Source organism: Dictyostelium discoideum, assembly GCF_000004695.1.
Source record: "Dictyostelium discoideum AX4 chromosome 3 chromosome, whole genome shotgun sequence".
Lineage (NCBI taxonomy): Eukaryota > Evosea > Eumycetozoa > Dictyosteliales > Dictyosteliaceae > Dictyostelium > Dictyostelium discoideum.
In genome coordinates, this window is record NC_007089.4 from 5,719,286 (window position 1) to 5,744,861 (window position 25,576).

At 20.5% G+C, this 25,576-nt stretch overlaps 8 protein-coding genes across 8 annotated transcripts; 6 read left to right on the forward strand and 2 right to left on the reverse strand.

Annotated features, from left to right (window-relative positions):
- Nucleotides 1-2,061: 2,061 nt before the first annotated feature.
- On the forward strand, nucleotides 2,062-4,559 carry DDB_G0282411 (hypothetical protein; the record flags this gene model as incomplete). The annotated part of the gene is made up of 2 exons (XM_634940.1): nucleotides 2,062-3,773; nucleotides 3,896-4,559. 2 exons carry the CDS (start codon nucleotides 2,062-2,064, stop codon nucleotides 4,557-4,559), a joined length of 2,376 nt encoding a protein of 791 aa, XP_640032.1.
- A 361-nt stretch (nucleotides 4,560-4,920) lies between these two features.
- Nucleotides 4,921-5,478, forward strand: DDB_G0282413 (hypothetical protein; the record flags this gene model as incomplete). The annotated part of the gene is made up of 1 exon (XM_634941.1): nucleotides 4,921-5,478. The coding sequence occupies one exon, from the start codon at nucleotides 4,921-4,923 to the stop codon at nucleotides 5,476-5,478; it is 558 nt and encodes a 185-aa protein (XP_640033.1).
- A 1,678-nt stretch (nucleotides 5,479-7,156) lies between these two features.
- Nucleotides 7,157-14,397, forward strand: dhkM (histidine kinase; the record flags this gene model as incomplete). Its single annotated transcript, XM_634942.1, has 2 exons — nucleotides 7,157-9,193; nucleotides 9,268-14,397. 2 exons carry the CDS (start codon nucleotides 7,157-7,159, stop codon nucleotides 14,395-14,397), a joined length of 7,167 nt encoding a protein of 2,388 aa, XP_640034.1.
- A 1,366-nt stretch (nucleotides 14,398-15,763) lies between these two features.
- Nucleotides 15,764-16,484, forward strand: DDB_G0282415 (hypothetical protein; the record flags this gene model as incomplete). The annotated part of the gene is made up of 3 exons (XM_634943.1): nucleotides 15,764-15,914; nucleotides 15,993-16,079; nucleotides 16,186-16,484. The coding sequence occupies 3 exons, from the start codon at nucleotides 15,764-15,766 to the stop codon at nucleotides 16,482-16,484; spliced, it is 537 nt and encodes a 178-aa protein (XP_640035.1).
- Nucleotides 16,485-17,524: 1,040 nt separating this feature from the next.
- DDB_G0282417 (hypothetical protein) lies at nucleotides 17,525-19,198 on the forward strand (the record flags this gene model as incomplete). Its single annotated transcript, XM_634944.1, has 2 exons — nucleotides 17,525-17,940; nucleotides 18,028-19,198. The coding sequence occupies 2 exons, from the start codon at nucleotides 17,525-17,527 to the stop codon at nucleotides 19,196-19,198; spliced, it is 1,587 nt and encodes a 528-aa protein (XP_640036.1).
- A 1,253-nt stretch (nucleotides 19,199-20,451) lies between these two features.
- On the reverse strand, nucleotides 20,452-21,444 carry psmA1 (20S proteasome subunit C2; the record flags this gene model as incomplete). The annotated part of the gene is made up of 3 exons (XM_634945.1): nucleotides 20,452-20,499; nucleotides 20,625-20,980; nucleotides 21,102-21,444. 3 exons carry the CDS (start codon nucleotides 21,442-21,444, stop codon nucleotides 20,452-20,454), a joined length of 747 nt encoding a protein of 248 aa, XP_640037.1.
- A 626-nt stretch (nucleotides 21,445-22,070) lies between these two features.
- On the forward strand, nucleotides 22,071-23,269 carry selD (selenide water dikinase; the record flags this gene model as incomplete). Its single annotated transcript, XM_634946.2, has 2 exons — nucleotides 22,071-22,268; nucleotides 22,373-23,269. 2 exons carry the CDS (start codon nucleotides 22,071-22,073, stop codon nucleotides 23,267-23,269), a joined length of 1,095 nt encoding a protein of 364 aa, XP_640038.2.
- A 457-nt stretch (nucleotides 23,270-23,726) lies between these two features.
- CYP508B1 (cytochrome P450 family protein) lies at nucleotides 23,727-25,342 on the reverse strand (the record flags this gene model as incomplete). Its single annotated transcript, XM_634947.1, has 3 exons — nucleotides 23,727-24,287; nucleotides 24,373-25,212; nucleotides 25,289-25,342. 3 exons carry the CDS (start codon nucleotides 25,340-25,342, stop codon nucleotides 23,727-23,729), a joined length of 1,455 nt encoding a protein of 484 aa, XP_640039.1.
- Between the last annotated feature and the right edge of the window lie 234 nt (nucleotides 25,343-25,576).

Sequence of the window (25,576 nt, forward strand, 5' to 3'; positions counted from 1 at the left end):
TTTTTGTTTTTTTCAGAAAACAAAAAAATAAATAAATAAATAAATAAAATAATAAAAGATAAAATGTAAAATAATTGAGCTATTCATCACTCATTTATAATCATAAATCATTCTCGTGCCCACACACACCCACACACCCACACACACACACCACAACAACCTTTTTCCACTGGATCAACACATACTTTAAACCACACATAACAAAACACACTTCCACAAAAAAAAAAAAAAAATAAAAATAAAAATAAAAAAAAAAAAAATCCACATCAATACTTGTACTTTACTTTTTGTTATACTCTGTCGAGATATATTTGTTAAATGAATTTTAAAATAATTATGATCTAATCACACAACAAAAAGATTTTTTTTTTTTCTTTGGGGTTTTTTTCATTTATTTTAATTATTTTAATTATTTTGATTATTTATGGATAAATTTATTAATTTATTGATTTTTTTATTTTAAAACAAAAAAAAAAAAAAAAAATAAAATTTTAATTTCTTTTTTTGTATAAATTTTAAAATTTATTTATAGGTTATTAATTAATATGTTCAATATTATTTTAAAATAAAATTAAATAATTAAATAATTATAATTATAATAATAATAATAATAATAACTGCCAAAATAAATATCGTCATATAAATTTTTTTTATAAATATAATTTTTTTCATCAATAAAAATTGATATAGAAATAGATTTAAAACTTAAAATAATTATAGATAAAAAAAAAAAAAAAAAAAAAAAAAAAATAAAATCATTTTTTTTTGTTTTTTTTCTAATTTTAAATTTTCTAATTTATTTTAAAAAGTAGGTATATAATAAAGGACTTTATATTTTTTTATTTATAATTTTTTTTTTTTTTTTATTAATTTTAAAAATTTATTTTATTTTAAAATAAAAAAAAAAAATAGTTTTGATTTATTTTTATAATTTTATTTTTATTTTTGGGCCTTAATATATTAATAATCCATTCATTTAATATAAAAAAAGGTAAATGACAAAAAAAAAAAAAAAAAATCACACAATGATTCTTTAAATAATATGGTCAAAATTATTGTAATATGGTTTTTTTTTTATTTTTTTTTTTATTTTTTTTTCAAATCACAATCATTCACTAAATTTTTTTTTTTTTTATTTTACCTAAAGATTTTTTATTATAAAATAATCAAATAAATATACTCAAAAATGTAAAAAAAAAAAAAAACAAAAAAAAAAAAAAAAAAAAAAAAAAGAACCACACAATAAACTCTACATTTTAAATGCTTTTACAATATATGTAATCGTTTTAAAACATTCAATTAAAAAAAAAAAAAAAAAAATCACAACAACCCCACTTTTTTTTTTATAATTCAAACTTTTTTTTCTATTACACACTAGTACCCCTTTTACTTTTTTCTAATTAGCCCCCACTCACTCATTCAAATTTAACATTAACATTTAGTAAAAAAAAAAAATAATAAAATAATTAAATTATTTAAAAAAAAATAATAATAAAAAAAAAAATAACAATTAATTTTTTTTAATTGTTATTTTTTTTTTTTAATTATTTTTTTATTTTTGTTTAAAATTGGTTATCAAATTAATCAAAAAAAATAAACATTAATGTTGTTGTAATTCGTGTGTGTGTGCTAATATTTATTACAGTTAAAAAAAAAAAAACAAAAACAAAAACAAAAACAAAAATAAACAAATTAAAGGTTATATAAATTTTTTAATACTTGTATTTTTAAAAAAGTAAGAAAAATATTTTTTTTTTTTTTTTTTTCTTTTTCCTTTGTTTTAAATCAGTTAAAAGATAAATAATTATTATTTTTTTTTTTATTGGGTATAATTTTTATTTAGTGGTTAATTTAATTTATTTTATTTCATTTTTTTTTTTTTAAAAAATAAAAATAAAAAAATAAAAAATAATTTATCTAATCAAAAAATTTTTCTTTTTTTTTTTTATTTAAAAATTAATTAATTAATTACATTAATGTAGTTTAATTTTTTTTTTTATTAAAATTTTTTTTGTAATTTTATTTTTTTAAGAACGGAAAAGAAAATAAAATAAAAAAAAAATGAAATTTAATAAATTATATTTATATAAACTTGAAGGTCAAGATAAGAAATCATCAGTATATAGTTTAATAACACATCCAGTTCCAAGTATAGTTTTAGCGTACTTTTTTATGGTTTTAGTTGTAGTATGTCCATTATATGATGAAAGTGAACAATTGACCAAAGGAAATTTAATATATTTATTGGTATATTTACCATGTGTAACATTTTTTTGTTTTGCAGTATTCTTCCCATTGACATTTACATTTTTAAATTTACCTAGAATTCCATTCAATGTGAAATCAACATTTCTTTACCTAACGATTTGGGTATTCTTTTTATCATTTTGTCATTTAGTTTTCATGTTAATTGGTATATTTCCAATACCATTCGAATGGATAATCATTTCATTTGGTGTTGGTGTACCATTGGTTTATTTATTAGTTTGGTTAAGTATTTCAAAACATGTTAAATCTGGAAAAGATACAAATCATTCAACATTAGTATCAGAAGTTTTAAATGAAAATTCAACATCACAATATGGTAATTATAGTAGTAATTCATATCGTCATAATCTTTATCAATATGAAAAAAATGGTGCAGATATTGAATCACCACAGTTATCAACAACATCAGCAACAACAACAACTTCAAATTTAACTCCACCATCAATGATGTTTTATAAAAAAGATAGTAGTAATAATAATAATATTATTAATACAAATACTACTACTACTACTTCTACTACTATTAATAATAGTAATAGTAATATTAATACACCAATACAAAAAACTGAATTCATTAATGAAACTTCACAAGTTGGTATACCATTAAAAGAAATTTATTCATCAAGTCAAATTAATTCAAATCCACTTTTAATTGGTTTAAGTTTAAATGAGTCATCTCAACAACAACATCAACAACCTCAACAACAACAACAACAACAACAATTAAAACTTTCAAAAACATTATCAGAATCACCATCAAAATCAAATCCAAAATCATTATCAAATTCATTCATTCAAAATTTATGTGTAAATGATGGTGCAAATGAAAATATTGAAGAAATAATTAATATTGATAAACATGTAAATAATAATATTAATAAAAATAATAAGTGTAATAATAATAATAATAATATATCAAGTAATAATACAAGTAGCGTAAATTTAAATAATTTAAATACAATTGGTGATGATATTGAAGAAAATGATGGTGGTAAAAGTATTGGTAGTAGTGTTTCAGGTTCACCAAGATCATCTATTGATATTCCATTCGATTTATCAATTGAACCTGGTGGTATAACTTCACCAAAATTAAATAGTTGTAATAATAGTAATAATAATAATAGTAATGGAAGAATCATTGAAATTCCAAAATTAAATAATAATGTAGAATTTGAAAATAAAAAAGAATCAACAAATACAACATCATTAGATGATAATTTCATTTCAGCAACAACCCCAAGAAATTATAATTCATCAACAAATAAAAGTTTCTTTTCAAAAGATGGTTTCTTTTTTAAATGGTGGATTGTATCATCAACGATTATTTTAGGTCCATTTGGTTATGCAATTTTTCATATTTTCCTTTTTGCTTTCTATAGTGTAACAAATAATATTTTCCAAGTTATTCTTATCGTATCTTTTCAAATCATTGTATTTATATATAAATTAATCTTTAGATTATCATTTCATAGAATGAGAAGAAATTTACCAAATATCCCATTAAGGTATGTAAATTTAAAATAATAATAATAATAAATAATAAAAATAATAATAATAATAATTAATCAATTAACCACCTCTCCCCTCTCCCTTCCCCCTCATTTTTATTTTTATTTTAAATATTTAGAGTATTTCAAGATGGTAGAGTTTTATTTTTATTTTGGTTAGAATTAAGTTCACATTGTTTCTTTTCTATGGTATTTCCACATGTCGGAGCATGGTATATGATTATTATTTATTTGGCGTTGGAAGCTGTGACATTGACATTACAAATATTTGTTGATACTATTGCATTTAGAAATTGGTGTATTAGAACATTTGAAAAGTTGTATGAACATTTTTATTTGATAAAATATGAAGGTGTTTTAATGTACAATATTTTAGGTCAAAATGGTGATTTGGATAGAACAGTATCATTGGAGATCTTTTTCTTTAATACTGTTGCAAGAGCGTTATCGGGTTTCGCATATATTGTATTCTCATTAACAATTTATTATGGACCAAATCAAGAATACTACCCAACTATTAAATCATTATCAGAATTTAATTATTTTCTAACATTATTATATGCTTTTGCTTCATTAACAACCGCTTTAATTCATATGTACATTTTTAAAAGAATACTTAAACATGTTTATAAAATTAATTTAATTAAAAGAGGTATTCAAGTTTGGGGAAGAAAACCTGATGTTGCTTTCTTTTTCATTACAAATTGTTTCATATTGCCACTTGTTGTATTATTACAACAAAATAATGCTGTTAGTTTTTTAATTTCAAATTTAAATAAATAAATAAATAAAAAAAAAAAATAAAAAAAAATATGTATTAAAAAAAAAAAAAAAAAAAAAAATTATTTTCTATTTTTAATTTATTTTTAACCCATTTCATTTTATTTCTAAAATTAGATTTTTTATTTCCTATATCATTTTTAATTTAATTTAAATTATTTATAACCCACCCTTTAAAAAATACAATTATAGGTTTATTAATTATTTTATTATAATTTTTTAATTTATTTATTTATTTTTTTATTTGAAATTAAAAATTGTTTAAAAAAAAAAAGTGTATAAATAATTTTTTTTTTTTTCATTTTATTTTTTATTTTATTTTATTTTTATTTGTTTTTTAATAATTATAATTAATATTATTAATATGGGAAATAATCATTCAACTTATGAAAAATTAGAAATTGGAAGTAAATGTCAATCATTGAAAGTAATTAATAATGAAAAAGTTGGTGATGTTTATTTAGTGATGTATTCTGAAATTAAAGATGGAGAAAGTAAAAATGAAATTAATAATAAAAAACCATCAAGTTTTTTAAATGATATTCATTATACAATTGTTATTGATGTTGCTGGTGAATCTAATGATGAGAATGGTATAATGGGATTAGAAGTTCATATTGTATTAGAAAAGAATTCTAAAAAGATTCAATTGTGTTTTGAAAGAAAATTTGGTGAAAATCAAATATACCAAGAATTATCAATGTATTTAGGTAAAATTGAAAATATTTACCACAAAGATCAACCATTGGAATGGTATTTTGGATTAAATAGAGTAATTTTAACTGAATGGTTTAATGAATTTATTGAAAATGAAAATAGAGGTGATAAATGGTCAATCTATAGTAATTGCTATACTTTTTCAAAATTTTTAATTGAAAAGTTTAAATTTAATAATATTTATCAATTGAATTGGCCTCATTAATTTCTTAATTTTAATATTTTCAAATATAGAGAAAAAAATAAAAAAAAATTAAAAAAAAAAAAAATAAATAAAAAAAAAAATAAATTAAAAAAAAAAAATGAAATATTAAAAAAATATAAAAAATAAAAGAGGTTTTAGAAAAAAAAAAATCTAAAAAAATTCCTCAAAAGGACATTCAAAAATAGATCAAAACAAAACCCTTTTATTATTTTCATTATTAATTAAAGACTTTGGAAATTCAAAGAGAAATAAATATTAAATAAAAAAAAATAAAAAATAAAAAAAAAATAAAAAAGAATATAGTAATATTTTTTTTTTTTTTTTTATTTATTTATTATTTTTTTTTTTTATTTTTATTATTTTTTTTTTTATTAACAATTATAAATTACCGTAATTATTATTATTATTATTATTATTATTATCAATCATTGTAATAATCAAAATATCAAAATTACCTAAAAAAGAATTAATGTAAATAACGATATTAAAAAATAAAACAATTGTTATATTTTATTGTTTAAATTTTAAAAAAAAAAAAAAAAAAAAAAAAAAAAAACCTTTTTAAAAAAAAAATAAAAACTTTTTAAAAAATAAAAATAAAAATAAAATTTGTTAAGCGATTTATTCTTTTATTATTTTTTATTTGTTTTATTTTTTTTTGCATTATTTGTTTTTTTTTTTAATATTAATTAATTTTTTTGATCAAAAAAAAAAAAAAAAAAAAAAAAAAAAAAAAAAAAAAAGAAGGGCAAGTTCAAATTAAATTATTTTTTTTTTTTATTTTTTATTTTTTTTTAAATTTTCATTAATGGGCGAACGAAATTTGTAGAAAAATAAATACACTTTTTAAACACACCCACACACTTGGTTCGTGTAATATATAAGACACCCACTTATATATATACACATATAACATATATTAAACGATAAATATATGTAAAAAAAAAAAAATTAATGATATAATTATTTTAATAATTTTATATTGTTGTTGTTGTTGTTAATATTATTGTTGTTGTTTTGTTATCGTACATAAATTATATGAACCCACATACACACAATTTTACTAAATTTAATGTAATAATAATAATAATAATGTTTATTATATATAAAAATTGTCATCATAATATCACATTTAACATTATTTTTTTATAATTTTTGTTTTGTGTTTTTTTTTTTTTTCTTTCTTATTTAATATTTTCGTTTTCCTTTATTAAAAACAAATAAAAGTATTCTCTTAAATTTTACACTTGGTATACATTTATGTAACCATATTTAATTCATATACTATCTAAAAAAAATAAAAAATAAAAAAATAAAAAAAAAAAAAAATTAAAAAATAAAATAAATAAATTAACAAATATTAAAAAAAAAAAAAAAAAAAAACAAAACACAAAAAAAAAAAAAAAAAAAAAAACAAACAACAAATAAAAAAAAAAATTATTTATTATATTGTTAAAACACTATTATTATTATTCATTAATTTATACTTCATTTATTTCTATTTATTAATTTATAAATATTTTAAAATTAATAATAAAAATAATAATTATTTTAATAAATAATATTAATAATAATAAAAAAAATAATAATAATTAAAAAAAAAAATAAAAAAAAAAAAAAAAAAAAAAAAAAAATAAAAATTGTACTTTTAAAATACTATTAGACATTTTTCATAACAATGTCAAATTACTTGAACGCAAACTCAACAGAGAATAATAATAATAATAATAATAATAATAATAATAATAATAATAATATTAATAATAATTTTAATACAACAGATTTTAAAATTGTTGGCAATTTCAATACCCCACCAATTGGGAGCAATAACAATAATAACAATAATAATAATAGCATATCAACTCAATCTCTTCAAACGATTAATGAATGTAATAGTGGAGGAGAACAGTCACCAAAAATTAAAACCAATAATAATTCATATAATACACCAGTTTCATCATCAACGTCCACAACTGGTACGAATACAACACCAATGAAGTCTACACCAATTCATAACTCTTTACAAAATATTTTTAAAAATGCAAATAGGTCAAATTTAAATAATAATAATAATAATAATAATAATAATAATAATAATAATAATAATAATAATAATAATAATAATAATAATAATAGTGGTTGTGGGAGTGGTAGTTTAAATAGTGTTAATAATAATAATAATAATAATAATAATAATAATAATAATAGTAATAATAATAATAGTAATAGTAATAGTAATAGTAATAATAATAATAATAGTAATAGTAATAATAATAATAATAATAGTAATAGTAATGCATACCCGTTAAAATATTATCAACATCCTCAGCAATCATGTTCAAATTTGGATTCTTTTGAAAATTTATCACCATTAAGACAATCATCAACTTTATTAAATTTTAGTTCTAATAATAATAATAATAATAATAATAATAATAATAATAATAATAATAATAGTAATAATAATAGTAGTAATAATAATAATAAGAATAATAGTAGTAAAAATAAAGTAGGAGGTGGAAATAATAAAAATAATGGTGGTGATGATAGCGCTCAATTTATTTCATCTGATAATAAATATAATACTGTTGGAAATGAAACTCATCATCATCATCATCATCAACTTCATAATCATCGTCATTCAAATGTTCAAGGTAGTTCATCACCAATTAAATCATCACCAAAATTAATATCTTCACAATCTCTTGGTAATATTTTTAGTCAAATCTCACCAAATATAGCTTTAACAACAAATATATCACCACATGGATCACCATTTTCCTCTTCATCATCTTCAAGAAAATCATCTTCATCTCCTTCTTTTTTAAATCAAAATAATCAAAACAATCCAAATAATCAAAATAATCAAAATAATTCAACATCTCCACATGAAAAGTCATTTTTAAATAATTCAAATGATAGTTTTGATTATAATGATAATTCAAAAAGATTAAGAAATAGATTAACTAGAAATACAGGGTATAGTAGTACAGGTAGCATTGGAAATAGTAGCAGTAGTAGTTTTTATAATAATAATAACGAAAATAGTAATATATATTCAAAAATTAAACATACAAGAAGTAGTAGTGGCGGTAATAAACCATCACCAAAATATTTTCAAACTTCACAAGCAATATATACTCCACCATATCCACAACCATATCCACAACCACCTCAACTACCACCACCATCATCATCATCATCATTATCTAAAGAAAATGATAATGTCGACAACAACAACACCAATAATAATAATAATAATAATAATAATAATAATAATAATAATAATAATAATAATAATGAGTCATTTTTTTCATCAAAAGGTACAATGAATTTAATTCATATATCCCTATTATCAGTATTGGCATTTTATATTTTCTTGATGGTATCAAAAAAGTTTTTATTTAGAGTATTTCAATGGAATAATAATATTAATTCATTGTTTATTTTAATATTTTCATTTCATTTCATATTCTCATCGATTTTAATGTTTTTGTTGGTGGTATTGTTAAAAATGAAGAAATACTCACATTCAATCTCTCAATCTGCACGTGAATCCTTAAGAAATTCAAGAGTGATACCATCATTATTAAATTTCTTTTTATCAGATTATATTTTTTTGGGTTTAGTTTTATCTGGTTTGGTTAATATCCTTCAAGTTAATCTTTTCTTTAATCCAAAAGATCCACTTTTAAATTTAGATTCAATTTCTAATGTAAGTTTTATAAAAAAACTTTTATTAAATCAAAATTATTAATAATTATTAATTTTTTTTTTTTTTTTATTTAGATATCAACAGCAATTGAATTTTTAGTTGTTGGAATTGTATTAAATTTTTCACATATTCCAAAAAAAATGTATAATAGTAGATATAGCGAATTTAGAGTTTCATCATCGATCTCACCATATTTTCAAGATGAATCCTATAATGTAAATAATATAATAAATAACGATAATAAAAATAAAATTAACGATAAAAGTGATAATAGTAATAGTATCACTAATAATAATAATATCAATAATAATATTGATAATAATAATAATAGTAGTAGTAATACTAAAATTAATAACGATTTAAATTTTGATAATAATATTAAAAATAACGATATAAATAATAATATTACAAATAATAATAATAACAATAACAATAATAACAATAATAACAATAATACTAATAATAATAATAATAATAATAACAATAATAGTAACAATAATAATAATAATAATAATAATAATAGTAATAAAAATAATAATACTAATAGTAATAATAATAATAATAATAGTAGTAATAATAATAATACTAATAATAATAAAATTAACGATAATAAAAATAATAATAATAATAATAATAATAATAATAATAATAATAATAATAATAATAATAATAATAATAATGAAGAAGATGATGAAGAAGAAAAGAATGATTGGTCATATTCATTTCAAATATTTTTTACAAGAATATTTTTATGTTTATCAATTACTTATACATTGATTGTATTAAGATTAAATTATGATCCATTGAATCAATTCTTACAACAAAGTAGTTCATTTGGATCTGGAGCTAATGGTAATAGTGGTGGTGGTAATGTAAATACAATCATTTCACCAGTACAATTTCAAGCACCATTGGCAACTTTATTACATTTCATTCAATTGGTATTGTTATTGGTAAATTATAATCGTTTTAGAACCAATAGATTCTTTTCATTAATATTATCAACAATTTTCATAGAAGTTTCATCTTGGGAGACATTTGGTTTGAATTCTCGTTTATTTGAATCATATATTTTCGAGGCATTATTAATTCGTAGATGGATTCGTGCATGTTCTGTTGGTTTCCCAATTGTTGGTATCATTTTGGATATCTATAGTGGTTGGATGAGTATAAATCAATCGATCAAATCAATCGATCAACAAAACATTATGATTGTCAATAGATTTAATTACCTCTGTTCAAACGTTAAGAAACAAGAGGAATTAACACAATACAACTCTCAATTCTACATTGAATCAATGAATCAATTCAAACGTTTAGTTCAAAATACAGGTTCAATCATTAGTTTAATATATGATACCGATGTTCAACCAAATCAAGAGGCTTATCTAAGTAAATTCTCAAGTTCTTATGAACAATTAAGTAAACTAACCAAGGAGTGTTTATTCTACTCGGAAATTAAACAATTGAAACGTAATGATGTAGAGAATCTATCATTTGTAGTTTCAAATCTTTTAGAGGATTTAATTTCAACACCATCAATTAGAACTCAATTCGAAGAGAAAGAAATCGATCTCTTCTATTTAATTGATAAAGATGTACCTCTCTCATTGGTTGGTGATTCTCAAAAGATTAAACAAATTCTATTGAAACTAATAACCAATAGTATAAAGGCAACCTATGAAGGTGAAGTTTATATTAGAGTTTCCCTCTCAAGTAATTTAGGTGTTTTAAAACAACAACCAATTCATCATCATCGTCATCATCATCGTCATCATCACCATCACCATCACCATCATCATCATCATATCATTGATGATGATGATTATGACGACGATAATGATGATGACAATAATACTGAAGATAGTAGTAGTTGTTGTAATATTGATGAATTATCTGATAAAATTAAAGATAATCAAGATGAAAATTTAGAATTAAAAAAATCAAATAATGATAAAATTATTGAAAATAAAGAAAATCAAGAAAATAATAATAATAATAATAATAATAATAATAATAATAATAATAATAATAATAATAATAATAATAATAGTAATAATAATACAAATATAAATATAAATACAAATAATAATAATGATAGTAATAATAATAATTGTATTAATAATGATTTAAAAAATAATAATAATAATAGTAATAATAATGTAAATAATAATAATAATAATATTAATGATAGTAATAATAATAATAATAGTAATAATAATAATATTAATAATAATATTAATAATAATATTAATAATAATAATAATATTAAAAAGAAAAAAAAGAAAAATGAATTTACAGTTTATTTTTCAGTAATTGATAGTGGTTCAGGTATTGATCCTTATAGTACAAATTTATTATTTCAACCATTTTCATTATCAAGTTATAATGTAAATTCAACCAATACAGATGGTGAATTTGGTTTAGGTTTAGCAATTTGTAAACAATTATCAAATTTAATGAACGGTGAAATTAAATATGAAACAGAAATGGAGAAGGGATCAGTTTTCGAGTTACAAGTTCCAATGAAATGTGATAGTATTAGCTCAATTACTTCCTCGATGAATAGTACTACTAATACCACCAATCATTATCCAAGAATTATGAATAATCAAAGTTCAAAGTTTTTTGCAAACTCTAAATGGGGCGAAGGCTTAAAGATATTGGTTATTGATGATAATCCAAACATTGGAAAAGTGATAGCAATGCATTTGGAACCATTTGGATTTAAAGTTTTCCAAAGAACCACCTTTCAATCGGCTATTTATTTCTTTAATGAACGTAATGGTGATTTCAATCTAATTCTTTTGGACCCATTGATTCCTTCATTGGTAATCGATGAGATTAAACAAATGAAACAAGATTCTTCCAATATCATAAAGAATCCACCTTTGGTAATAATGTGTACCGCTAAACTTAGAAAATCTTTAAATGTTGATAATGTTCATTACCTCTATAAACCAATTAAAAGAGAACAATTAACTGTACTCTCTCAATTATTACCAAATACTTCAACAATTAATCCAATTTATTCAAATCAAAATTTAAATAATAGTGGTAGTAGTAATGGTGGTGGTGGTGGTGGTGGTGGTGGTGGTGGTGGTGGTGGTGGTGGTGGCAGTGGTAGTAGCAATATTGATTTCAATAAAACTAAACTTGGTGGTTCTAATATTTCAACTGGTATTGGTAATAGTGGTTTAATTAATAGTAATAATATTCCAACTCCAGTTAATACACCTTCAAATATTATTCCAAATTTACTTTCTTGTCAATCATTATTAACAAGTTTAAATAATGCAAATATTCCTCAATTAACAAATGATATTGGTATAACAAATAATAATATTAATAATAATAGTTTAATGTTTACAACACCAAATTCAACACTTAGTAATAATGGTATTACAGGTTTAGATAATAATAGTAATAATGATACTGGTAGTATTGATAATAATAGTAATATTAGTACAAATATTGATAATAATAATGATTATTTTATTAGAAATAATGGTATTCCTCCTCAAAATGATATGAATACTTATAATAATTATGTTTTAAATCATCAACAAGGTGTTCTACCAAAATCATTATCAGTACCATCCACTCCATTATCATATAATATGTTACCAACAAATCTAAACATTAATGCAAAGAGATCTTCATTACAACCATTAAATGAAAATTCAGTTTTACCAACAAATTTAACACCTCCAATTTTATCTGCTTCACCTCAATCTTTACTTCCAATGGGTAATGATATTAATTCAATATTACCAAATACCCAACAATCACAAATAGATTTACAATCACAAATCGAATTACAACCACTTTTACAATCAACTATAATTAGAAATGATCGTGGTGGTGATATTTTACCTGATTCAACTTTAGAAGGTCAAATAACAAATTTAAGTGGTAATAATTCAACCATATCAATAAATCCACCATTACCAGAAACTAATAACAACACAACAACAACGACAACAACAACACAACCAAAGAAATCACCGATATTAACATCTTCAAATGGTAGTGATAAGAGTGAAGGTTCGACTGGTAGTAATAGATCAAAATCTAGAATTTCCTTTTTAAATTCAAGTAATAGTGGTTTATTAAAAAATAATCTTGGTGAAGATATTTATTGTAAAGGTGATCAATCTGAAGGTATTCCAATACCAAAATCTGAAAGAACTTCTGATTCTTCATCTTCATCTTCTTCCTCTGATTCACATGGCCAAGATGATCATTCATATAGATTGGAAGATTTTTCAATTTCTTCACCATCTTCTCAATCACCATTACTAGATTTAAGTGGTACAAGTGGTACAAGTGGTACTACAAATCTTGCAAATAGTGGTATTAATAGTGGTAGTGGTAGTGGTGGTGGTGATATTATTAATCAAAATCAATTAATAACATCAAATCAATTATTTCAACAACAACTACAACAGCAACAACAACCACAACAACAACAACCACCAGGAACTCCAACAATTTCACCATCATCATCATTCCCATTATTACCAATACCAAGAGATATCATTAATAGCAGTGGTGCAAGTAGTGGTATTAAAGTTAAATCGTCAACTTCAATACCAGATTATGTACAAGTTTCACCAAGAAGATTTAGTGGTAGTAGTACAGGAAGTGGTAGTAGTGTTGCATCACCTCAATTACTTTCAACTTCAAATCAATTAAATAATAATATTAATAATCTTAACCTTAATAGTAATAATAATAACAACAATAATAATAATAATAATAATAATAATAATACAAATAATGATAATAATAATAATAATGATAATAATTATAATGTTAATATTTTATTAGTTGAAGATAATTTAGTAAATGCAAAGATTGCAATGACAGTATTAAGAAAACATAATTTTAGAGTTGAACTTTCAAAGAATGGTCAACTTGCGATGGAAAGAATTAAACAAAGTCACTCATCATTCGATTTGATTTTAATGGATATTCATATGCCTGTAATGGATGGTATCACTTGTTCAAAGTTAACACGTAAATTTGAAACTGAACATGGTCTTAAACATTTACCAATTATCGCTCTCACTGCTGATGCAACCACTGGTCATAAAAATCTTTGTCTTGAAGCTGGTTGTAATGAATTTATGTCAAAACCTTTAGATTATGCTTTATTAATTAGTTTATTAAAGAAATTAGTTTTTAATAAAGATCAATAAATCATCTCATAGTAAAAAAAAAAAAAAAAAACAAAAAAAATAAAAATAAAAAAAAAAAAAAAAAAAAAAAAAAAAACAAATAAAAAAACAAATAAATAAATAAAAAAAATATTAAAAAAAAAAAAAAAAAAAGAAATAAGATAATAATTTTTTTTATTTAATGAAATTTATTCAAGAACTTTTTATTTTTAATGAATTAAATTGTTATTAAAAAAAGTATTAATCGAAAAATAAAAAATTACCAATAATTTTAAAAATAGATTTTAGATTTTTATTGTTTTTTTTTTTTACTTTTATTTTTTAAAAAGATTTAAATTTTGTTACAATAATTTTATTATAATACTAAATGAAGTATTAAAAGGTCTTTTTAAAATATTTAATTATTTTACAAATGCAAAAATCAAAGTTGTAAATTTTATTATTTCATTTTTAATTTGAAAAATTAAAATTTCTTTATTTTTTTTTGGTAGTTGTCAAAAAACATCAATAAAATCATGATTAAAATTATTATCGATCTATATAGATTTTGTCTTTTTTTATTTTTAGAAAAATTAAACAAAAATTGTATTGACATACAAAAAAAAAAAACATGGTTTTTTTTTTTTTTTTTTTTTTTTTTTTTTTTTTTTTTTTGTTTTTTTTTTTTGTTTTTTTTTTTTTTTATTATTATCTCTATCTCCACCTTTTGATTTAAATGATATTGTGTTAGGGGTGGTGCGAGTTAATGTATTTATTAAAAAAAACATAAACTTGCCTAAATACTGATATTTGTTTTTAAAAAAAAAAAAAAAATGTGTGTGAAAGAGTGAGGGAAAGAAAATAAAATATGAGGTAAGAAAAGAAAATAAAATAAAATAAAAATAAAATTAAATAAAACTAAAGGGTAATGGGTTGTGGTAATGGTTTTGGTGATTTAAGAGAATTAAATTGTTGTTTTGTTTTTTTATTTTTAAATCAAAAACTCATTATTTATCTATAAAAAAGATGGGATCGAATAATATATAATGGTATAATTATTTATTTAAAAATTATTAAATATGTTTTTTTAATTATTAAAAAAAAAAAAAAAAAAAAAAAAAAGTTCTTATAAATAGAAAAGAACATTAAAAATTTAATTATTTAATTATTATTATTATTATTTAAAATAAAAAAAATAAAAAAATAATTAAAAAAATAAATAATAAAAATAAAATATTAATTTTCAATCTACCAATTAAAAAAAAAAAAAAAAATATATAAAAAGTTATTTTTTTTTTTTTTTTTGTATAATCAATTGTATTATTATTATTGTTATTATTATTGTCATAAATTAATATCAATTTTAGTTTTTTTTTTTATTGATATTTTAAAAAAAAAAAAAAAAAAAATGAAGTTTAATTTTTATTGTAGAATTATTTTATTATTTTCATTTGTTTTTTTATTTAAACAAATAAATTCCACAGGTGTTTTTTTAGAAGACTATCACAGATGTAGAGAACGATGTGAAATAAAAAATACCAATAATAATTTTTTAACGAGTAAATAAAATTAAAATTTTTTTTTTTTTTTTTTTTTTTCAATAATAATATTAATAATTAATTATTTTAAAAAATTAGTTACTATTAAAACTGAATATAGTTATTCAGAGGAATTTGATCAATGCAAAGAAGCTTGCCAAACTAAAAATAACAATTTATTACAAGGTAATTTCTATTTAAATTTTATTTTAATTTTAATTTTAATAATTTTAATATTAATTTTTTTTTTTTTTTTTTTTTTTTTTTTTTTTTTTTTTGAAATAATTTTTAGATATTTGTGAAAATCCATCATTTTTACATTGGAATGAACCATCAGTAGAGACCAATGCACATCTTGATTCTTTAAAAAAAAGATGTCAATATTTTTCAAATAGAATGTCTCGTATTGATTTGGACTATATTGAAACTTTATATAAATACAAAGAACTTGTTGAAATTGATTGTACTAATATGTTATGTTATTTGGGTGGAGGAATTAATACTTTTGGTGTGAATAAATATGGAAAACCAATTAAACCAAGAATAAGAAATTTTCCAATGGAGAATATTGAAGAAAATGATGAAAATTAATTTTTTTTTTTATTTTTCCCCAAAATATTTAAAAAAATAAAAAAAAGATAAATGTATTCTTAAAAAAAAAATTTTTTATTAATTTTTTTCTTTTTTTATATAAATTTTTTTTTTTTTTTAAAGATAAGATATATCTCAATTATTATTTTTTTTTTTAATAAAATCAAAAAAAAAAAAAAAAATTTTAAAAAAATAAAAAATTGGGAAAAAAACAAAAAAACAAAAAAAATAAATAATATTATTCCAACAGTGAAATTTAATAAAATTTAATGTAATATTAAACGTACAAATACCTTAACACATAAAACCAAAATATAAACTCTTTAAATTATTATAATAAAATTTTTTTTTTTTTTTTTTTTTTTTCCATCCATATTCTTTTTTTTTTTTTTTTTTTTTTTTTTTTTTTGTCATCAATTTTTCCTATGATTTCACTGTTAAATTTCGTAAAAGATTTGGGAAAAAAAAAAAAACATCATTTGTGTTTCAATAAACTAAAAAAGGAAAAAATAAAAATAAAAAAATAAAAAAACAGCAAAAAAATTTGAGTTTAATGGATTTTTCTCTTGTATATCTGTTCTAAATTTTTGCACACACAAAACTTAATTTCTATTTTTATTCATTAAATTTTTTTTTTTTTTTTTTTTTTTTTCCAAAATTATTTTTTTTATTTAAATTTTTTTTTCTTTTATTTTTTTTTTTTTTCACACAAATTATTATTATAATTATTTTTTTATTTTCTCCCAATCTTCTTTTTTTTTCGCACAAATAATTAATTACCAATTAATACAATTTTTTTTTTTTTTTAGATTTACAAAATAATAAATAAAATAAATAAAAAAAAAAAAAATTTTGATTTTACATTTTATATTTTTATTTTAAATTTCCCTTTTTTTAATTTTTTCATCTAAAAAAAAAAAAATAAAAAATAAAAAATAAAAAATAAAAAATAAAAAACAATAAACAATAAACAATAAAAAATAAAATTTCTTATATAAATAAAGAATTTTCTTTATTTATATTTGTAAAAAAAATTAAAAATGCATCAGCCATCAGATTTCACGAATCTGGATGTCAACTTTTTAATTTTTCAAAGTAATTTACCAATAACTAATAACGCACCTACTGATATCTCAATAGTTAATAATAGCATTAATATTTTACCAGTAGAAATTAATAATAATAATAATAATAATAATAATAATAATAATAATAATAATAATAATAATAATAATAATAATAATAATAATAATAATAATAATAAAAATAATAATGATGGTGATGATGCTGCTGCTACTAATAGTATAAACGTTATTCCAGTGTTTGAAAAAACTATACAAATTGGAACAACTACAAAAAGTGGTCATTTCATTTTAGATGCAACTGCAGAGGTTAATGATATTCAAGAAATTGAAGAAAATAAAGATTTTATAGTTAGAGATACTCAACAAAACAGGTATGTATTATATATATATTTTTATTATTATTATTATAAATAAATAAATAAATATTGATACTAATTAAATAATAAACACAATTGTAGAGTATTAATTGGTGAAGGTCATTATGGAAAAGTTTATCGAAGTATGTATGTATCATCAGATGGAAGAAGTTTAGTCAATAAAATGTTGAAAGGAAAACGAGAATGTACTAAAGAAGTCGAAGCACTAATCGATGTATTCGATGCAAGTAAAATGGTTACAACTCAATACTTTACTACTCTTGGTTTTTCATCTATCATAATGGAAAATATGGTCGACATTGGTTATGTTACATTAAAGCAATTGTTATCGATGGATGATAAACAATTCTCAGCATTAGCATCACCATTCACTTGTAGATCTCAAATGATTAAACCAATAATTAATGCAATGGTGATTGCACTATACTCTGTCAACATTGAAAAGAACTACACACACTTTGACTTAAATCATGGTAATATCTTTGTCAATATACATACATTGGACACATGTCAATCAATTAGTGGTAGTGGTAGTGGTAGTGGTAGTGGTAGTGGATCCAATACTAGAAATCCAGTTGTGTTGGGTGATTTTGGCTGTGCCAGGAAAATGGACGTTCCAATTCGTTTATGTGATACAAATGGTCACGAAAATTACAAATCACTTGAAAGATACTGGGATTACAATCAATGTAGAATCAAAACCACATCCTTTATTCGAGATAATGAAGATATCTTTTCACTTGGTGTTCTAATATTTGAAATGCTATTAACATTTGTTCATCCAGGTACAACTCTATTTGAACAAAATGTATTGTTCCTCTTGAAATTTCATGGTATTGAAATTGTGCCAACTGGTGGCCCTAACAACAATTATACAACATTGAAAGTTGCATTTTCAAATGATATTAGAAACTTTACATCAAATACTCAATTCACTACAATTACATTTGATTCAAAGTTTAACCCAATCATTTCACAAATTATTAATTACATTCAATACTATAGAAATAGACCAAATTCTAGTCAAGTATTGGAATCATTAATCAATAATCATCAATATTCATTAAATAATAATCTACCACCAATTTTTGTTGAAAATCCAAATGATAAATATGAACCAGTAGATGCCAACTCTTCAGATGACTCATCTGTCCTTTACCATTCTTATGATAGCTCTGATGCTGATGATACTCCTTCTTTTGAAATTACGATTACTCGTGATAATTTCAATCAAAGTATAAATCATCAGTGAACGCACAATAATTTTAATTATATTATTATTATTATTATTATCTCTTAGTAATACTTTTTGTACCATTTCAAATTTTTTAAATAAAACTGAATCAAATTAATTAATTAATTTTTTTTTTTTTTTTTTATTTATTAATATGTTTTTTTTTTATTTAATATTCCCACAAAATGAAATTATTTATTTTTTAAGTATTACAAAAATTTTAGCAAAACATTGGAAATTAAATATCTCTGATTGCGATTTTGTTGTGAAAAATTTTATTTGAATTATTTTTTCTAATTTTAATTTTTTTAATTTATTTTGGTTTGTTCTTTCTGATTTATTTTTTTTAATTTTTTATTTTTTTTTTTGTTTTGTGGAAACAATAATAAGGTCACACATAAACGATCGTATATAAATTTAAAAAAAAAAAAAATGGAAAAACCTGATTTTGTAAAAATCGATACGAGTGAATTAAAAGATCAGAATAATGATTCAATACTGTTAATATAATTTTAGATTCTCCAATTTTTGACATTAATAATAAATTTCGACTAATCAATTCATTACCTCTTGGATGACCCAATTTTAATAAAAGTTGTAAACCCAATACTCCCAATGCAAAGACATCCTCATTATCTTTAATTGATGATTTCTTTGGTTCTTTAAAGTGTCTTTGAAGTGATACATAGTTTATTTCACCTTTAGTATCATCGAATCTAATTGGAGTCAATTCATTGATTAGTTTTGAACAACCAAAATCAATTAATACAATTGGATTTTCGAATACTGACTCACTTAAAAAACAAAAACCATCACTTACAAATACAATTTTATCAAGCTCATATGTGCTCAATAGAGTTTTTAAATTGATAAACAAACCCAAAAAATGTTTTACAATTGTTAATTGTAAACAAAAACGATTTCCCTCCGGATAGAACAACAACAACAACAAACAACAACAAACAAATTATGAAGATGGTGCCCTTTTTTCAAATGTAATTTCAAATGGATCGTTTATAGATGTTATGTAATCAAAAAACCATTGGAATTTCACCAAAACAAAGATCAAGATTAAATAATAATAATAAAAATAAAATCAAATAATAATAAAAATTTAAATATCTCAATATATTACATTGTTTTTTTATAACACTAAAAAAAAAAAAAAAGAATGATTTAATAATTTTATTATTACCAGATTATCTACACTTTTTTTTTTATTACTTTATTTTTTTTATTTTCTTTTTTTTTTTTTGGTTTTATAAATTATATTAATTTGTTTGCATTTCAACTGGCTCTTCATTTTCAAGTAAATTAAGCTATATTAATTAAAAAATATAAATATTAAATAAATTATTAATTAAAACAAATCAATAAATAAGTAATAAATCAATCAAAAAATAAATTAATAAATTAATAAATAAATAAATAAATTAAAACATACATATGGTTGAGCATCAGCTTCTTCAATGATTTTGAATGGTTGACCTTCACCAACGATACCAATTGAAACATTTTTAGAATTTAAGGTATCGTCAGTATTTGGTATAGTTTCTCTAAGTGCACGTAAACCATGAGTAATTAATTGTTCTAATGTACATTCTTCAAATGATTCAAAATGTTTTTCAAGATAAGTTTTAGCAGATTGTGATCTTGATCCAATTGAAATTGATTTATAATCATAAAAATTACCAGATGGACATGTTTGATAGATATGTGCTCCTAATTGATCATAACCAGCTACTAATAAACCAACACCATATGGTCTTCTACCATATCTTTGAGTATGTACTTGATGTTCTATTTTATTTTAATTTTTTTTTTTTTTTTTTTTTTTTTTTTTAAATAAATAATAATTGTTAGTAAATTTACTTTTTATTTTTATTTTTTTAAAAAATTAAATTAAATAAATAATACATACTGTCAGCAACTTTTGTAACTAAACGTTCTACTCTCATTTGGGATTCATAAACATAGTTATAATTTGAACATTCATTTCTCATATAATTACATAACATACGAGCATCAGCAGTTAAACCTGAAATTGCAATACCAACATGATCATCAACTACAAAAATCTTCTTTTGATATGAACCTAATTCGGATGATGATCTCTTTAATGATACTAAAACTGCAAATTGTTTGGATTTTAATGCAACTGCTGCACCACCTTGTTTTACTGCTTCCATTGCATACTCTATTTGATGAATTCTACCACTTGGTGAAAAGGTAGTAATATCACTATCATATTGATTACGATACATTTTATATTTAAATATTATGTGTGTAAAATTATTATTATTAAATGAAAAAAAAAAAAAAAAAAATTAAAAATTAAAAAAAAAAAAAAAATGTGATGATCACAAAAAATTTAATTTAATGTAAAAAAAATTGAAAAAAAAAAAAATTAAAAAAAAAATAAAAAAAAATAAAAAATAAAAAATTAAAAAAAAAATAAAAAATAAATTTAATTTAAAAGAGTGAAGTTGCAAATTTTTTATTTTAATAATTTTTTTATTTGTTAATTTTATGATTGAAATAATAAACAAAATCTGAAATTTTTTATTTTTTTTTTTTTTTTTTATATTATATTTTCTTATTCTTTTTTTTTTTTTTTCTTTTTTTATTTTTTTTTAATAATGAATTTAATTATATTATTGAATAAATAATTGAATTGACACTTTAAAATTTAGAATATGATTTAAAAAAAAAAAAAAAAATATTTTGGACAAAACATTAATTATTTAAAGATATTTTTTTTTGTTTTTTTTTATTTTATTTTATTTTATTTTTTTTTTATTTTTTTGAAAATTTTTAGATTTTTTTGTTTTTTTTTATAATTTTTTTTTTTTTTTTTTTTTTTTTTTCATTCACTATCATTTATATCAAAATGTCAATAAGTATAAAAGATAAGAAAGAAGAATTGCTCTGTAGATTAACAGATTTTACTAAATTAAAAGGGTGAGGATGTAAAGTACCACAAGCAGAGTTGCTCTCTCTACTTGATGGTATAGGTGAAGGTATTGGTTATGATTGTAGTATTTCACAAACAAAATTCCCTGATATTGTTATGATTCAAACAACAGATGTAAGTTTAAAATTATTTAAAAATAAAAATAAATTAATAAAATTATATATATATATATACTAATATATATATATATATTCTTTATAATTTTTTTAAAAAAAAAGTTCTTTTTCCCGTTAGTTGATGATCCATATTTCCAAGGTAAAATTGCATGTGCCAATGTTTTATCAGATCTTTATTCATTTGGTATTGAAGATTGTGATAATATGTTAATGTTATTAGCATGTTCAACTGATATGACAGCAGAACAAAGACAATGGTCATCGAAATTGATGATACAAGGATTCAATGATCAGGCAATTTGCGCAGGTAGTAAAGTTAGTGGTGGTCAAACCGTAAAGAATCCATGGCCGATAGTTGGTGGTGTTGCAACTTCCATTTTAAAGACCAACGAATTTATAAAGCCAGTGAATGCTGTCCCCGGTGACGTATTAGTATTAACCAAGCCTCTAGGCACACAAGTTTGTGTAAACTTTCATCAATGGTTATCTAAACCAGAACGTTGGGAAAAGATCAACACAATTACAAATGCAGAAGAATGTGAACAAGTATTCAACTATGCAACACTGTCAATGGCAAGATTGAATAGGGTAGGCGCAAGACTAATGAAAAAGTATAATGCTCATGCCGCCACCGATGTCACTGGTTTCGGTATATTGGGTCATTCAACTAATTTGGCTCAAAATCAACTCTTACCAATTCGTTTTGAAATTCATACATTACCAATCATTAAACATATGAAAAAGTTGGAAGATCATTTAAATCATCCATTCAAATTATTAAAAGGTACTTCAGCTGAAACTTCTGGTGGTTTATTAATTTCAATGTCTCGCGAAAATGCTGAAGCTTTTTGTAAAGAAATCTATGAAATTGAAAAACAACCAGCTTGGATCATTGGTGATGTAATCGATCAATCCTCAAATTATGATAGATCTAAAAATACTTCAATCATTTTAGAAAATCCAAAAATTATTGAAGTTGAACCAAATACAAATTTTTGATTTAAACAAAAGTTTGTAACATTTTGACAATTACCAAAAAAAAAATAAAAATTAATATTTAATTTTTATTTTTATCATTCAACAATTATCAACAACAACAGTCATAAAAAAAAAAAAAAAAAAAAAAAGAAACACCTCCTTCACTATCAACTTTATACATTTAGATAAATTTATTTTTATTATTTGAAGAGCAATCAAATATTAAAAAAATTATTAAAAAAAGAAAATTTATCAAACAAAAATAATAATAATAATAATAATTTTTAATAACAAATATTGTAATGATTTGAAATTGATAAATCCATATTATTGGACTTAATTTCATTGAAAAAAAAAAGATATAATAATTATAGAAATAAATAAAATCTATATATTATTTTTTTAATATTTATTATTAAAAACAAATTTAAACTTTATTTTATTATTATTTCTTTTTTTTTTTTTTTTTTTTTTTTTTTTATTTTCTTGATTCAAGTAATACTTTAAATTTATTTGGTTTTAAAGTTAAACCAAATTCTTCATAATCAGAAACTGGTGTACCAATATTTTTTAAATTAAAATTTAATAAAATATTTGAAAATGATAAATATTGTTCATCACCTGCTAATTGTAAACCAACACATTTTCTATCACCAACACCAAATGGCATGTATGCATCATTATTTTTATTTAAAAATCTTGATGGATCGAATTGTGAAGGATTTTCAAAGTATTTTTCATTGAATCCTAAACCTCTATAATTAACAAGAATTTGTGAATCTTTTGGAATGAAATACTTACCATTACCAATTACGATATCATTTGATGAACGATGTGGTAATCCAAATGGTCCAACTGGATTTAAACGTAATATCTCTTTAATAATTGCATTTAAATATGGTGTTTTTGGACGATCTGATAATAATACTCTATCTCTATCGCCTACAGCATCTTTAATTTCATTATAAGCTTTTAATTGAATTTCTGGATGTTCTTGCATTCTTAATACAAACCAAATTATACTTGCTGCTGTTGTATCCTAAATAAAAATTATAAAAAAATAATTAAAATTTGAAAGTTTAAAGAAAAATTAAAAAAAAAATAAATTATCATGATGTACAAACATTTCCAGCTAAAAACATATCAAGTGAAGTTTGTAAAATTGTTGGAATTAAATTTTTATCATTTGAAAATTCATTAATTAATAAATCCATTAAATCACGTGGATTATCATGATCAATTGTATTTATATGTTCTAAATATCTTTTATAAATGAATTTTTTAACTGTTGAAAATGGTCCATTAAATTGTTTATCTGAGAATTTTAACCATTGATAATAGAATGGTTGAGCGATTGATATAAAGTCACCTAATTTACCAGACCCTAATGATTTGAAAATTTGGTCCATTGGTTGAACCAATTCTGCTATCTTGCCTTTGGTAATATCCTCATCATATGAAATATCCTCATTAAAAATATATTTAAACATTATTGATAATGTAAAACGTTGTGCATATAAATGAATTTCAAATGGGTTACCAGTGACTTGATACTGTTTCATTGATTTAATTAATTCATAAACTTGGCTATCCAACATATCATAAATCTTTTTAATTGATGTTCTTTTCATTGCATTTTGTACTAATTCTCTAGTTCTTTCCCAACGTTCATTTGATAATGATAAACCGTGATCACCACCAGCACCAAATTTAAATGTTGGTAATAATGGACGATATTTAAAATTTTCATGATTATCAACAAACATTTCCCTAATTAAAATTGGATCTGAAACTACAACTGTATAAACATCACCAAAATGTAATCTAAAAATTTCACCATAAACATTATGCATTTTTGTTAATGTATAATGTGGTTCTTTTCCTAATTGATGTAAATTTCCAAGTAATGGAATTGGAAATGGTCCTGATAATTCATTTTTATGAATTTTCTTATATTTTTTAATCTATTTTTTTTTTTTTTTTTTTTTTTAATTAGTATATTTTTTTTTTTTTAAAAAAAAATAAATGTAAAATACATACGCCGGAGCTAACAATACAAAATATAAATAAATATAAAAATATATTAAATAACATTTTTTATTATATTTATTTATTTTTTTTTTTTTTAGATGATTAAAAAAAATAACAATAAAAAAATAAAAAATAAAAAATAAAAAATAACAATAAAAAAAAATAAAAATAAAAAAATTTAAAAATAAAAATTGATGAACATTTTTTTTTTTTTTTTTTTGGGTGAGTTGAGATTTAAAATATCTTAAAAGGATTCAAAGAAAAAACCCAAAAATAATTTTTTCCAACCAAAAAAAA